General features: G+C 45.9%; 1 protein-coding gene across 2 annotated transcripts; it reads right to left on the minus strand.

Annotated features, from left to right (window-relative positions):
• Positions 1 to 294: 294 nt before the first annotated feature.
• On the minus strand, positions 295 to 5,211 carry CD24 (CD24 molecule). 2 transcript variants are annotated; one of them, XM_050786773.1, is made up of 2 exons: positions 5,035 to 5,211; positions 295 to 2,294 (listed from the first exon to the last, which is right to left on the minus strand). In XM_050786773.1, exons 1-2 carry the CDS (start codon positions 5,101 to 5,103, stop codon positions 2,127 to 2,129), a joined length of 237 nt encoding a protein of 78 aa, XP_050642730.1. In that variant the 5' UTR covers positions 5,104 to 5,211; the 3' UTR covers positions 295 to 2,126. The 2 variants fall into 2 exon arrangements, with proteins under 2 accessions (XP_050642730.1, XP_050642729.1); XM_050786772.1 differs by lacking the exon at positions 5,035 to 5,211 and adding an exon at positions 4,122 to 4,337.
• Between the last annotated feature and the right edge of the window lie 11,048 nt (positions 5,212 to 16,259).

A 16,259-nucleotide genomic window follows, 5' to 3' on the forward strand; every position in this document is an offset into this window, starting at 1 on the left:
AATACTGAGGTATATCCCTATGGTTTAAATTAACAGACTTGGGGCCTGGAGTGGTGGCTCATGCCTGTAATCCCAACACTTTGGGAGGACAAGGCAGGAAGATCACTAGAGCCCAGGAGTTCGCGACCAGCCTGGACAACATGGTGAAACCCTGTCTCTCCAAAAAAAAAAAAAAAAAAAAAAAAAAAAAAAAAACCCAAAATTTGTTAATTATTTTTAAAAATTTTAACAGGCTCATAGAACCATGATTACCCACAAAGTATTCCTCATACTGGAAAAACTTAAAATGCAAGATTGCTCTTTCAGCCATTTCTTTCTTTTTATTTACAGTTTGTGTTCAATGCAAATCAATTCCATAACATAAGAATTTACTATGAATCAAAGCATAAATACACAAACACAATATACAATCCAAAAGAGATGTACAGCATTCTGGAATAAAGCAGAAGAGTGTTCATTCACACACACAGTAGCTTCAGATGTGTTCAATCTGTTTGTTTCTATGTAGTTTTCTAAAGATGGAAAAAAATGACTTTGGTCATCAAGACTACTGTGGCCATATTAGATTCCTGGAACATCTAAGCATCAGTGTGTGACCATGCGAACAAAAGACTTCGGGGAGTGTCTATTTTTAAAAAGGTTTCTGTGTGTCGAGGCAATTGTAAAATATTTACTGCAGAATCAAGCCCACTCTTAGGCTTAGGACCAGGTTCTAACTATCTAAAAATATTGACTGATAACAAAAAGTGTTCCAAATGTGGCTATTCTGATCCATAACTGTTTAAAGAAAAAAAAGTATATACAGAAAGAGTATAAAAGTTTTTGTGAATTTAATGCAAATTAGCTTCCAGTCTTCACTTCCCAAATACTTGATTTACGGTTTTGATTCCTTTACATTTTTGCCTTTTTAATTTCAAGATTTGCAATTTTGCCTTCAAAACAGATCATTTTTTTAAATTGTAAAAAGTATTCAACATATGCAGATATAAAAAGCATTTTGACAGCTCGGCACGGGGCTCAAGCCTATAATCCCAGCACTTTGGGAGACCAAGCCAGGCGGATCACCTGAGGTCAGGAGTTCGAAACCAGCCTGGGCAACATGGTGAAACCGTTTCTCTAGTAAAATTACAAAAATTAGCCGGGCATGGTGGTAGGTGCCTGTAATCCCAGCTACTTGGGAGGCTGAGGCAGGAGAATCGTTTGAGCCCAGGAGGCAGAGGGTGCACTGAGCTGAGATCGCGCCACTGCACTCCAGCCTGGGCGACAAAGTGAGACTCCATCTAAAAAATAATAATAATAATAAAAAGTATTTTGAAATTAATTGCAGTCACTGGAATTCTACTCTTTGGAATCTGTTTAGCTAAATGAATGTAGTGCTCTTGTTGAATGGAAATAGGTGATAGGAAATGCCTACCATTTGACTCTTTATGGATAATCAAGAGTTGCTCAGAATGCTTGGACCTGGGGGTAGATTCTCATTCATCATTGCCCTGGCACATGTCAATTACTATGTAAAAAGTCAAATGCAATGTCAAATCCAAAGCCTCAAGAGGAAAGTGAGTTCAGTTCCCAAGAGAACAGCGATAGCTCAACAATGTAAAACTTCATCTAGAGTATATCAGCATTAAATTAGTGCTGTCGAAACAATACATTGAGGAATTACAGTAACACCTGGAAGTTCCTTCTAATGTACATATAAATAGAATCATGGAAGCTTTTTATATTACCTGTTTTATGACCTTATAGAATTAATGAACCAAATGAAAACTGAATCTCCATTCCACAATCACATCCTTTATTACTATTCTTATTTTCAAGGTAGGATTAAGTGTCCACATTTCTTAAACCACATTCAAAGAAATCATGTCTTAAGCTATTTTGGATGTTGCCTCTCCTTCATCTTGTACATGAAACACCAGCAGATTTAACATTGGCATCTATCATCTAGTCAAACCTCTCACATGTTCTTCAAGCAGATCAAATTTGGGATTCTCAACATTTTCTGCGTCAATAAAAGGTGTGGAATTAGTAGATTCAATGAAGACCTGTTTTTCCTTGCCAAGACGCCATTTGGATTGGGTTTAGAAGATGGGGAAGTTTAGAAGATGTTTCTTGGCCTGAGTCTCTTAACAGTAGAGATGTAGAAGAGAGAGTGAGACCACGAAGAGACTGGCTGTTGACTGCAGGGCACCACCAACCGCCTTGGTGGTGGTATTAGCTGGATTTGGGGTAGTCAAAGTATTCTGGGAGGAGTTACTTGAAAGTGGTGCAGAAGTCGTTACAGTGGAATAAATCTAAAATACATAAAAAGTTACATGGATAAATTTCCACATCACAGCTACCTCCGCATACTCTAATATAAAATTAAAGTAGGTGATATATTCTTAGATTGCTCTCTTACCATTGTTCTCTTACCCAACATCATTAAATTGTAAATTCTTGCTCAGCCCACCAAGGTCATTCTCTTTAGTTTCAAAGCAAACTACCTAGAGATGCCTCAAAAATGCCAAGTGGCAACAAGAACAAAAAAGTTATTCAATAACTATAACTCCTGTTTTTATTTCTTTGCAAAGGAAAAAAGGACCAAGTTAACTAATTCGGTTTCCGAGATTATATTGACTTAATGGCATTGCAATAAGGTCTATTTTCGCAGAAAGGGAGAGATTTTAAAGTTGCACAAAAAAATGGGGATTTTTAAATATTGTAACTGAGACTTACGGAACTAGAATTAATTGGGTCAGTGTCTATCCTGGATTTGCTAGGTAACTTTCACATACTCATTTAATACAGCCTTGGAAACTTAGCCTTTTCCTTAAGGGGGGAACTGCAGTCTTATCTTCTCCCTTGAAATTTGAAATAATTCTTCTAAAAAATGGCCACAATATTTGTGTTAAATTGAAAGAGAAAATGAGTCTTTCCTTTAAGGCAGAATGACTTCAAGAAAACACCACGAGGTCGGAACGATTTCACAAAAGACAACGAGAGGGTATGGTGTTAAGTTTCACCAGCAGCAGCCTCACTGGTCACTAAGCTCAGTGCTGTGGCCAAGAACCAAGGTTCTCCCAGTGTCCCAGCGTCTGAGTGGCATCATTCACCACTGATTTTTCAAGCCACGAAATGCACAGTCCAGTAGGGCACGTGATAATCTCTCCTTTGTCATGGAACAAAGGCAGATCGGAGTTTTCAGCCCTCACTGCAAGGGAGGGTTTACAAGGGCTTCCGATTACAGGCGGGAGGGAGGACGTGGCACCAGGCAAGAGTCTGGGCCCCATGTACATTTGGCTGCCTATTAATCCAAAGATAAAGCCCTCCTACATCAGCACCAGCTCCTTTTGTTGTAAAATCCATAAAGTCATTAAACAAATATTGACTAAAGAAATGTACAAATTCTATCCAAAATAGATTAGTGACAACAACAAAAAAATCTGTATCAAGTCCAATTTATTTATTGGGCACCTACTGTGTGCAAGATTTAGTGTGTCCCATCAGGAAACGGCACTCCCAATAAAGAAAAGCATTAATATGGTAATTTACTTAAAACAGGGTGCCTGTTTTGGACACCTTGTTTGGGATCCCTGAAAGTAACCTGTTCTTTATTCATACAATTAGTTTTAGTGCTGCAGGTGATATTTTCTTTTTAAAACCCGGTGTATCAATCTGAGGATCTAAAGATCCTCTACATCAAGAAAAATTTATTAAACGGACACTAAACAAAATTTTCTCTCCCAAGCTAGATTTATTCGCATTATTAAAACTTCTCACTTACAATGTTGGAGGAAAAAATCTGGTCGGAGAGAAGATGGGGCGGAGAGTAGAGGGGGCCGGTTTCTCGCGGCCGCGCCCCTCCCCCATCAAAGAATTGAGGAGGGCTCGGGAGCGCAGCGGACTGGGAGGAAGACAATAGGGTACGGTTACCCGGCCCGCGGTGGGGAAGAGCGCTCCACATTTTCAGGCTGCACTCCCAGGTGAGCCCAGACGTTCGATGTCTGGGGACGGAGGGCCCAGCGCGCCCAACTTTTGGGGGAGAAGCCCCAGAGACAGTCCTCTATTAACCCCAACCGAAGGCGCTGGAGAGCCGTCACTCCCATCCCCCAAACCCGAACTCCCCCGGACAAACGTACCTTCTTAGCCCCCGCCCCCGCTAGGGTCTCCCAGGCCCAGCCCCCGGTCTCCCTCGCCTGCACCGTGCATCCATCCACCCACGAGGCAGCGCTGCGCGGTCCCCGGTACCCGCACCCGAGGCGAGATTCCCCGGATAGAGGGTCTAGGGAGAAGGCGCTGGTAGCGGCGACCCGGACAAAGCCTGGCGGGGACTCGGGACAGAATCGTCCCACCATGCCGCCTCCCCAGAACTAGCCAATCTGGGCTAAAATAACATGGGGATCCTAAGATGACAAGCAATGGACGTGAAAGATTGCCTCGCAGAGAGCGCAGCGTCAGGAGAGGGTCCCCACCTCGGCTCCAGCGCCGAACCTCCCGGGACTGGGATTTAAAAAGAGCCGGATAGCCGTAGCTTCTCCGGGATCCCCAGTCCAACTCCGAGGGTGGAGGATGGGCGTGAGCCGCCCTCCCCGAAAGGGACGGTCGCCTGTCTTTGTGTAGAGCTCGGGGAGCGCGAAGACACTCGTAGGGGGAAGCGGGTCCTCAGGGGACCCAGGGACGACGTCGCCCGGGAGCCTGAGCTCCCCAGGCGCTAATCCCTGCGGGCACCTCGGGCCTCTGGGTGAAAGTGGGAAGCAGGCACCTGGCCGCCTGGGAAGGGACAGCGTGGAACCTGGGGTGGGGCTGAGTCCTCTCAGCCCGCGCGCGGAGCTGCATTGTTCCCAGGGCCGTGGGAGGGGAGGGGGCAGCACGCAAGGGAGTGGAAAAATGGGGTCCACATGGCCCTCTCCCCTGGTCAGCTAAGCAAGATTCTCTCCCAGTCCCTGTCCGTGGCCCGAAGTATGGGCGCAGGACGGCCCCCGGGACCTGGTCCATCTCCCCCGCCCCCACCCCGGGCACGGCCCTGAGCCCCGCCGGGCGCCAGGGCCTCACCTGCGTGGGTAGGAGCAGTGCCAGCAGCAGCAGCCCCAGCCCGAGTCTGGCCACCATTGCTCTGCCCATGTCCCCTCCGTCGGTGCGCTGCGCGTCTCGCTGGATGCCGGGTACCTGAAGAACCTCTGGCTCCTGGCGGGCGCAGGAAAGGTGGGGAGCGCGGCGAGCCGGCGGGACCTTATATACCAGGACAGCCACAATAGCCGTGACGTGGCGCCGCCCGCCCACCCCGGCTCCCCTCCGCCGCCGCCCGCCGCCTCCCAGCCTTCCCCGCCCTGCTCTGGGCTCCCCAGCGCCCCCTCCCCCGCCGCCGCCGCCGCCACCGCCACCGCCGCCGCCGGTCCGGCCCGCGAGGGAGCTCCCCGGGCGGGCGCCGCCGCAGGTGGGCGGGCGCCGCCGGCTGCTGTTACCCGGCTGGTTTCCCCGCGCCGGCTGCGGGCAGCGGGCAGGCTGGCACAGGCGCCCAGCGACTCCACACAGGACCCGGGGCACACATGCGAGCCACACACGCCGCGCTGGGGGCCGGGCCCAAGTTTCCTTTGTTTCCCGGGACCTGCCATCTTACCCCCCAAAAGAAAAGTCCGCCCGTCCTCCGCGGCGGGGCAGCAGCTGGTCCTGGAGCAAGTGCGTTGCCACCCAGACTGCAAAATGTGCCCCGGAGACCCGAGAGGGGCTGCGAATTCCAGTGCGACCCGCGTGGGGGGCGGGCGCCGGGGCTCCTCGGGCGGGGTTATCTCTCGGCCCGCCGCAGAGGAAAGGGGAACGCAGCGGGCGTGGCGGGGACGCGGGCCGGACACTCACCCTGGCAGACTGGACCCGGGCGCCGCCTAGCGCTAACCCTTCCCTGCTGGTCGGCGCGGCTCGCAGGCGGTGCCCGGGTCCGGAGCGATCTGCGCGCTCGGCCCCGCGGCCGCGCCCTCCCCGAAGCCCTTGCTTTGTTTTGTGAGCGCCTCGTGTCAGGCAGGCGCAGCGAGCTCACGGGGGCGTCCCGGGTCCGCATCCTCCCCGGAGCTGGGGAGCCTCTCGCTGGGCGCGGACCCGCTGCCGGACGCTGCAAACTACAGGGTTTCGGTCCCCCCCGCTCCTGCCTGCGGCGGGCGAGGAGGAGACGGCCCACCCTGAGGGGATCCCCTCCGCGGTCCTGAAGCCCCCCCGAGCGGCTCTGCTCCCTGGTTCTACTCAGGGGGCAGGAGCCTCCCCTCCTGGCGGTACCACTACAATTCACCGTCCTTCTCGAATTCCTGGGGATACACTTTTTCGGTCTCTGTTGCCCGTCATTCGTTTAAAGAGCAAAACCGTTCGGGTTAAAGGCATTTACTTATCCGTAGTTGCCATTAGGCAATTTAATGAACTGGCACAAAGAGGAGATTCGTCATCACTCTTTAGATTTTGGTGGAATACCTTTTTCCTATCCATCTTGTGAAAACTTGCAAGTACACAATAAAAGTTGAAGTAATTTTACTGGTGGAGTATTTTGAGTTTAAATTTTAATTGCAAGACTTAATCTTTTTATTGAAGGTTTAGCCCAAGTGTTTTTCAATCTTCAAAGCAAACAGCAGAGACCAAACCTAGTATGGTTGAAAATTTGTTTAAATTTCACTGTTGCAGAACACTCTCGTTAGTATTTTTGGTTCAATTTTTAATTGCAAGACTTGATCTTTTTATTTAAGGTTTAGCCCAAGCATTTTTCAGTCTTTAAAGCAAACCACAGAGTAGGAAGATTCTAAATTTGTTTAAATTTCACTTTTTCAGAACAGTCTCATTAAAACAAAGTAAGTTTCAGGGAAGCAAAGCGACAATGAAATCTGCAATGGGTCTGTTGACTGAATAGTGACCGCATCGGTTTGTGCCTTGAAGGTCAGTCACTTGCTCAGTAACTTTCCAAGCACGTTTAAGATGTGCTTGGGAACACAAGAATTTCTGTCGAGCACAAGTGGACTTTCCTGTTTAACAGTGTACCACATTGTATAGAAATACTTTGGCCGGGCGTGGTGGCTCACGCCTGTAATTCCAGCAGTTTAGGAGGCTGAGGCTGGCGGATCACCTGAGGTCAGGAGTTCGAGACAAACCTGACCAACATGGTGAAACCCTGTCTCTACTAAAAATACAAAATTAGCCATGCGTGGTTGCTCATACCTTGTAATCCCAGCTACTTGGGAGGCTGAGGCAGGAGAATAGCTTGAACCTGAGAGGTGGAGGTTGCAGTGAGCAGAGATCAGGCCATTGCACTCCAGCCTGGGCAACAAGAGCAAAACTCTGAATGAATGAAAGAGAGAGAGAGAGGAAGGGAGGGAGGGAAGGAGGGAGGGAGGGGAGGAAAGGAAGAAAAAGAAAAGGAAGAAAGAAAGAATAAATACTCTGGTCCAGCTTCTCCATTCCTTTTCCGGGTGAAAATATGGACTGTTTGTGACTCAGGAGTGCCGGGTTCCAAGGCAGGGAGCATAGTATGTCCTCCACAAGCTGCTTGTTGAACTAACTGGTGGTATTCCTAGAATAAGACAGCCTCTAAAGACAGACTGCCAGAGTTCAAGCTGTGGCTCTGCTAATTTTGCTGGAGACAAAAAGCCTCAGTTCCTTCATCTATAAAATGGAGATAATAACATCATTAGTAATTAGTTATTAAAGAGTTATTGTATATGTAAATATTAGAATACTGCCTGCCTCAGAGTAGTAGCTCTCACTTAATATTTACTCTTCCACTGAAGGTGCCAGGAACCAGAAGGTAATTACCTTCTCTGCCTCTGTGTAATACGTGACAGAATATCAGTCTCCAAATAATTCCCAAAACTGGCAAGGCACTTGGGATCTGTGCTTTGTGAACCATTTCATCACCAGCTAATGAGACTGGATAATTCACAGAGCAAAGCCCTTCACCTCTGCCCAGGAGCTCCCCCTGGGCATCCTACTGGAGGTGTTGCCCAGGTCTTTGACAACTGGAGGCCCAACCCAGGTAAGAAACTTCTCTACAGGTCTCCACCCTACCCTGTTTCCTGTACAGCTAGAAACTCAAGAAAACTGCCTGATTTTTCCTTTGCAGTTCTTTTGGTTTGTAATTCTTTCTTCCTATTATTCATCCGCTTCTCCTGGTTTTTCGTAGTTTTTTTGCTAATAAAAACTGAGTCATGGCTGGGCGCGGTGGCTCACACCTATAATCCCAGCACTTTGGGAGGCCGAGGTGGGCAGATCACACGGTCAGGAGATCGAGACCATCCTAGCTAACATGATGAAACCCTGTCTCTACTAAAAATACAAAAAATTAGCTGGGCATGGTGGCACACACCTGTAGTCCCAGTTACTCAGGAGACAGAGAGGTAGGAGAATCGCTTGAACCCAGGAGGCGGAGGTTGCAGTGAGCCGAGATTGCGCCACTGTACTCCAGCCTGGGCAACAGAGAGAGACTCTGTCTCAAAAAAAAAACTTAAGGCCGGGCGCGGTGGCTCAAGCCTGTAATCCCAGCACGTTGGGAGGCCGAGACGGGCGGATCACGAGGTCAGGAGATCGAGACCATCCTGGCTAACATGGTGAAACGCCGTCTCTACTAAAACATACAAAACACTAGCCAGGCGAGGTGGCGGGCGCCTGTAGTCCCAGCTACGCGGGAGGCTGAGCCAGAAGAATGGCGTGAACCTGGGAGGCGGAGCTTGCAGTGAGCTGAGATCCGACCACTCCACTCTAGCCTGGGTGACAAAGCAAGACTCCGTCTCAAAAAAAAAAAAAAAAAAAAAAAAAAAAAAAAAAAAAAACTTAGCCAGTAATAACTCATGCCGCTAAACCAAATCGAGACTCTTACCAGTTATCCTGAACTTTTCATTGAGACACATGGCCAATTTCCATTTTGTAGAGAAAGTGTGGCATAGAATGATTTTGAAACAGATTGATTGCATAAATTGATGTATGTGTGGAAAGTTATAACTTTCAGTTTTCATAGCTTTCATGAGATAGTATGAAAAACTCCCTCATCTGATGCTGGTTCTCTTCTGAGGAATACTGAGGGAGGAGCAATGCTTACAATTTCTTTTTCTTTTTCTTTTTTTTTGGAGACAAAGTCTCGCTCTTGTTTCCCGGGCTGGAGTGCAGTGGCACAAACTTGGCTCACTGCAGCCTCTGTCTCCTGGGTTCAAGTGATTCTCCTGCCTCAGCCTCCTGAGTAGCTGGGATTACAGGCACCTCCCACCACGCCTGGCTAATTTTTGTATTTTTTTAGTAGAGACGGAGTTTCACCATGTTGGCCAGGCTGGTCTCGAACTTCTGGCCTCAGGTGATCCGCCTGCCTCAGCCTCCCAAAGTGCTGGGATTACATGCGTGAGCCACCGTGCCTGGACGATGCCTACAATTTCTATGTGCAGACCTCAGACCAGACTGGCACAGCACATGGTAGATTCTCGGGTCAGACCTGGATTTGAATCCTGCACCACCACTTTCTCTTTTTTTTTTTTAGACAGGGTCTCACTCCGTTACCCAGGATGGAGTACAGTGGCTCACTGCAACCTTCACCTCCCTGGTTCAAGCCATTCTCCTGCCTTAGCCTCCCAAGAGGCTATGTCTTGTCTACCCAATACCCACTGCACCTGGCATGCAATCAGTATTTGCTGGTTGAATGGACTAATATTAAGGAAACAGGTTCATTTGCTTTTTAAGATAAAATAATAAATCCTGTTTCTAGAGGAACAGAAGACGCAGGGGTTAACTAGTTGACATTTTTAGCACTTTTTGGCAAAATAGGTATGAAATATAATGTGAATCCAATAAAGGTGTTCCTTCTGTGCTTTATAGCACAAATAGGGGCTGGAATAACCAAATATTTAATTTAAATTCTGTTCTACAACATGATGCTATTCTTAGTTGTGTTCATAATATCCTTTTTTTTTTTTTTTTTTTTTTTTTTTTTTTTGAGATGGAGTCTCGCTCTGTCGCCCAGGCTGTAGTGCAGTGGTGTGATCTGGGCTCACTGCAACCTTTGCCTTCCGAGTTCAAGTGATTCTCCTGCCTCAGCCTCCTGAGTAGCTGGGACTACAGGCGCACGCCACCACACCCAGCTAATTTTTGTATCTTTAGTAGAGGGAGTTCCACCATGTTGGTCAGGCTGGTCTGGAACGCCTGACTTCGTGATCTGCCCGCCTCGGCCTCCCAAAGTGCTGGAATTTGGGCGTGAGCCACTGCACCCAGCCCTCTTACTCCCTCTTAATTCTGTGCCACCCTGCACTTGGTTGGCACTGAATATTTCCATTTATCCTGGTCTTTTAGTCGAGCTTTGTGCTTCACTGCCAACCATGAGAAGGCAGTAAAGGTAACAAAGTGAGTTTGCATTTCTGACTGGTGAGGTCCTAGGTCCAGTAGCTGCAGCATGTTGAATCAGCTGGTGGCGTCCCAGCCGGACTCTCTGTGTGTACGTGCTGCCCCCTGCTGGCCACTGGGACCCTACGGGCTCACTGTCAGGAAGACAAAAACAACTCTTGTGCCGAATGTAAAAAGCCCTGCATTTTGGAATCCTTATAAAGCTAATAAACCACGATGATTTTCTTTGACTATTAGTTCCTTTTTCCCCCTGTAGAGTCACTCAAATTATCTTAAGCCTCATTGAGACCAGAAAACCAGTGTAAAGACAAAGAATTGTGACTGTATTCAGATGCAAATTGAATAATAGGATGCTTACCTCTAAGCATCCTGTGGTGTTTGAAATAAAATAAAGAAGCAACTCTTAATCTCTTTGGTCAGAATTTAAATTCGGTGTCTCGCTTGTGTTGGCAAGGATGTAAGAAAAATCTTTCTCATCGATGCTGATGGGATTATGGAAAGGAATTTCACATATCTCAGTATTAAAAATGCACATTCTCCTTATTTTAAGGATTTAACCTGGCCGAGCACAGTGGCTTACGCCTGTAATCCTAGCACTTTGGGAGGGCAAGGCGGGCAGATCACCTGAGGTCAGGAGTTCAAGACCAGCCTGGCCAACATGGTGAAACCCTGTCTCTACTAAAAATACAAAAATTAGCCAGGCATGGTGGCAGATGCCTGTAATCCCAGCTACTTGGGAGACTGAGACAGGAGAATTGCTTGAACCCAAGAGGCAGAGGTTGCAGTGGGCCAAGATCGTGCCACTGCACTCCAGCCTGGGTGACACCAGATGGAGATGAGACTCCATCTCAAAAAAAAAAAAAAAAAAAAAAATTTAACCTACAGATAAACTTCTACAAATGCAGAATAACGTATGTTCAGGGATTTGTTGCAGCACAGTTATATCATGAAATATTATGAAGTCATTAAAAATAAAGGAACATAATCTATACTAGAGGGGAAATCCAAGATAAATTTTTTAGTGAAAAAAGCAAGATACATAGCAGTGTGTACAGTACGGTACTTTGTGTTTAAAAAACCAAAACTGGCCAGGGGTGGCTCACACCTGTAATCCCAGCACTTTAGGAGGCTGAGGCAGGAGGATTGCTAGAGCTCAGGAGTCTGAGGCGGCAGTGACCTAAGGTGGTACCACTGCACTCTGGCCTGGGCACAGAATGAGATCTTGTCTCAAAAAATAAATAAATATTAAATTTTAAGAATAAAAAACAAAAACAGAAGCCTGACAGAGAAAATATTTCCAAAGAGATACACAAGAAATTGTCTTGGCCACTGAGGAGAGAAACTGTGTGGCCAGGGCAGAAGAGAATGAGATGTGTTTTCCATTACATTAGCTTGTACCATCACTCATTCACAAATAAAGTAATTTAAATAAGTTAATAAGTCAATATATTCTGTGGCCTTTACCTTCCCAACTCCCACAAAGCAAATAGGTGGAAAGGAACTCTGTCCAGCCCCCGGGGCCTCAGAATCGCCCTCCTTCCATCACTGGCGAGTTCTCAAGCAGAAATTTGAGTTTGCCTCAATTCATCCATCCTATGACAACTGTGAGACCAAATTCTCTCAGTCCAGATGGCACACACAAAAAATCTTTCAGTAGAAGTGAAGAAAAATGAAGAACCCAGCTGCAGAAAAAATCATGAGAAATCATTTGGCATCGCATCAGTTTCCACATTTTGTTCTTCCTTCCGGAGCCTCAAGTTATAAAGTCTATGGGGGAAGAAAGCTTCTGGTGGGCAGAGTTTGCCTCAGAGAATGGCCTGAGCTGGGTGGGCTCATCCCATAAAAAGGACCTTTCTAAGACCCTCTTCCACCCCTGTGCAGGAGGCAGAGTCCAGGCCTAATTGGGGTAATTAAGTTCTAGCAGAAGTGAAATCCCACTTCTACCTCCTAGAAAAGAGTATTCAGACCAGAGAAGTGCTACATCATTTGCCATTTGCAGGCAGACCTTGAATGATTCTTTGCTGGGAAATAATGAAATTGGAAGAGTGGGAAAGTATATGTATATTTTATACCCATATACTTTTTTTTTTTTTTTAAATGGAGTCTCACTCTGTCATCCAGACTGGAGTGCAGTGGCTCGATCTCGGGTCACTGCAACCTCCGCCTCCCAGGTTCAAGCAGTTCTCCTGCCTCTGCCTACTGAGTAGCTGGGACTACCGGCACATGCCACCACCACGCCCGGCTCACACCCGGCTAATTTTTTTTTTTTGTATTTTTAGTAGGGACGGGGTTTCATCGTGTTAGCTAGGATGGTCTCGAACTGCTGACCTCATGATCCACCCGCCTCGGCCTCCCAAAGTGCTGGGATTACAGAAGTGAGCCACCGTGCCAGGCCTCACAATGGTATACTTAATGAAATGTTACATTGAACTTGAAACAGGGATCACATTTTCAGACTTCGTGAAATCCTTTCTAAATCTGTTAACATACTTGTTCCAAGATTCCACTCAATAATATCTAAAGCAGATGCTGGCTGACATCTCATTCAATATAGTTTTAAGATGTCACTCTGAGGAAAAAGCATTCTGTAATAGTCAGCCAATAAAAGGAGAGCACATGAATTTAATTAGCTAGGTTGAATAAGGACTTCTCTGTTGTGAACCACATATTTGTATGTAGATCTCAGAGTTAAAAAAGAAAAAACTTGGCCAGGCATGGTGACTCACGCCTCTAATCCCAGCACTTTGGGAGGCCAAGGCAAGGAGGAGCACTGGAGGCCAGGAATTTGAGACCAGCCTTGGGAACATAGCAAGACCCTGTCTCCACTTTTATAAAAGAAAAAACTTTATATGTATATTCTTTTTGTTTTGTTTTGTTTTGTTTTGAGGTGTCTCGCTCTGTCTCTCAGGTTGGAGTGCAATGGCACCATCTTGGCTCACTGCAACCTCCGCCTCCCAGGCTCAAGCAATTCTCCTGCCTCAGCCTCCCGAGTAGCTAGGGTTACAGGCACTTGCCACCACACCCGACTGATTTTTTTGTATTTTTAGTAGAGACAGGGTTTCGCCATGTTGGCCAGGCTGGTCTTGAACTCCTGACCTCAGGTGGTCCACCCACCTCAGTCTCCTAAAGTGCTGGGATTACAGGCGTGAGCCACCATGCCCAGCCTTCAGTGTTCTTTTGTATATTTTTTATTGTTCGTATTATAAAAGTAATACACATGCAGTATAGAAAAATTTGGTCTGGGTGTAGTGGCTTACACCTGTAATCCGAGCACTTTGGGGGGCCAATGCAGGAGGACTCCTTGAGCCTGGGAGTTCAATACCAGCCAGGGTAACATAAGGAGGTCCTATCTCTATGAAAAAAATTTTAAAATAGCTGGGTTGGTCCCACATGCCTGTAGTTGGGAGGCTGAGGCAGGAAGATCACTTGAGCACAGGACATCGAGGCTGCAGTGAGCAGTGATTGTGCCACAGCACTCCAGCCTGGGTGACAGAGTGAGACCTTGTCTCAAAAGAAAAAGGAAAAAAAGAAAAAAAAAATTTGGAAAATGCAGAAAAGCATAATAAAAATATTAAAATTAAAATATTAAAATTACCCATAGCCAAGTCTGGGATGGTAGCTTATGCCTGTAATTCTAACACTTTGGGATGCCGAAGTGGGAGGATTGTTTAAGCCCAGGAGTTCAAGACCAGCCTGGGCAACATAGCAAGACCCCTATCTGGAGTAAAATAAATAAATAAGGATAAATTTTTAAAAAATAAAATGACCCATAGCCCACTAATCAGAGGCAATCACTAATAACATTTTAAAATATATTCTTTTCGCATATAGAGAGAGAAAGAGAGTTTGCTTGTTTGTTTTGCTGAAGTAGGAGCAAGTGTATGTGAAGTTTTCTTATGTATTTATTTATTTGTTATTTTATTTTATTTTTTTGAGACAGGGTCTCACTTTGTCACCCAGGCTGAAGTACAGTGGTGTGATCTCAGCTCACTGTAGCCTCAACCTCCTGGGTTCAAGCTATCCTCCTGCCTCAGCCTCCCAAGTAGCTGGGACTATAGGCGTGCACTACCACACCCAGCTAATTTTTTTTTTTTTTTTTTTTTTTTTTTTTGTAGAGACAGGGTTTCACCATGTTGCTCAGGCTGGTCTTGAACTCCTGAGTTCAGGCGATCTGAGCAATCTGCCTGCCTTGGCCTCCCAAAGTACTGAGCTTATAGGCATGAGCCACCGAGCCAGGCCCATGAAGTTTTCTATCTTGCTTTTTTTTTTTTTTTTACATAATAGAAAACATTAAAAAAATTAATCACAAAATTAGTAGTCACATTCCTACAAAGTTAACGAAATATCTGGGATGACTTATGCAGGTGGTCAGCCAGGATTTCTGCAATATCCAGATCCAACCAGATCCTGGCTTCAGTTTGAGGCCCCTGGTGGCGTTTATCTGCACCACGTATCAGTGGAGGTGATTCTGGGTTCAGGGTTGACAGGACCTTCAGGACCACAGTGGCAAGGCTTGGAATCTCTTGGAGCTAGGAGAACCCTGGGGCAGAACTCCCTGCTTCCTTGCTTTTGAGAAGGGATTTCTGTTTTCCCCAACTCGCCTTGTCCTCTTTCTGCATTCCCCATATCCTAGAAGATAAGAGTTTTCTTTAGTGCACCTCATTAGAGAAGGAGATCTGGTAAGGATGGTAGCCAATCTGAATTTGCATTATCTTAGGAAAAAGTTTTTGCCAGGTTTTACTGTATTTTTATTGGTCATTACATGTTTTCTAAAAACACTTTATAATGACTATACAATATTCTTTCTATTTGGACAGTTGCTCTTATTGTAAATAATCTCATAAGAAACACTGTTATACACATGTTTTGCTTTTGTTTCTGGTTATTTTCTTAGAATACATTTCTAAGTTCGAGGCTGCAGTGAGGCCAGATCACACCACTGTGCTTCAGCCTGTCTCAAAAACGTAAAATAAAAATCCTGTCTCAAAAAATCCTGTCTCAAAAAAATAAAATAAAAATTAATAGGGCAGGCACAGTGGCTCACACCTGTAATCCTAGCACTTTGGGAGGGCTATGCAGGTGGATCCCCTAAGGTCAGAAGTTCAAGACCAGCCTGGCCAACATGGTGAAACCCCATCTCTACTAAAAATACAAAAATCAGCTTGGCGTGATGGCGTGTGCCTGTAATCCCAGCTACGCAGGAGGCTGAGGCAGGAGAATAGCTTGAACCTGAGAGGCAGAGGTTTCAGTGAGCTGAGACTGCACCACTGCACTCCAGCCTGGGCAAAAGAGTGAGACTTTGTCTCAAAAAAAAAAATTAATTGAATATAAATAATAATAACACATAAATTAGAAAATGTCATGTACATTGAACGTGTGGGTCTTGATGTAAACTGCCAGATTGTCCTCCAGAAATGTACACTCACAACAGCAGTGTGGAAGATTGTCTAATTCACAAACCTTTGCTAACTATGAGAATTATAATGCAAAATATATATTTTTAATTTCATGGGAGAAAAAGATTCCATTTTTATATTTATTTATTTTGAGACGGGTCTCGTTTTGTCACCCAGGCTGGAGTGCAGTGGCGTGATAAAGATTTCATTTTTAATTGTATTTTTACTATCAATGAGATTAACCTTTTTTCCAGATATTTATTTGCCATTTGGATTCTCCTTTTGTGAATTAAATTGTTCTTTATACATTTTGCCCGTCTGTAGGAGTGACACATGTCAGAGTGCACTCAGGGTGAGGAGAAACTAGACCCAGGTGTCTCTTGGTTAGATCAATAGAGCCTAAATCATCTGAAGGATGTAGAATCAAGTCACTGCAGTCAGGCTGCAAAGCAGACAGAGATGCAGCCTTTTCCAGGAGAGTCAGAACACACTTCCAGGTCCTGAAATTTTCACTGGGCAGATGATAAAATCTAT

Source organism: Macaca thibetana, chromosome 4 (assembly GCF_024542745.1).
Source record: "Macaca thibetana thibetana isolate TM-01 chromosome 4, ASM2454274v1, whole genome shotgun sequence".
Lineage (NCBI taxonomy): Eukaryota > Metazoa > Chordata > Mammalia > Primates > Cercopithecidae > Macaca > Macaca thibetana.

What these genes read in the sequence shown, in the direction of transcription:
- CD24 (XM_050786772.1), bottom strand. Translation starts at nt 4,337, where the DNA reads ATGGTGGGACGATTCTGTCCCGAGTCCCCGCCAGGCTTTGTCCGGGTC. An exon ending in CGGGGGCGGGGGCTAAGAAG is followed by an intron (nt 2,295 to 4,121) that starts GTACGTTTGTCC and finishes TATGTATTTTAG; the next exon opens with ATTTATTCCACTGTAACGAC.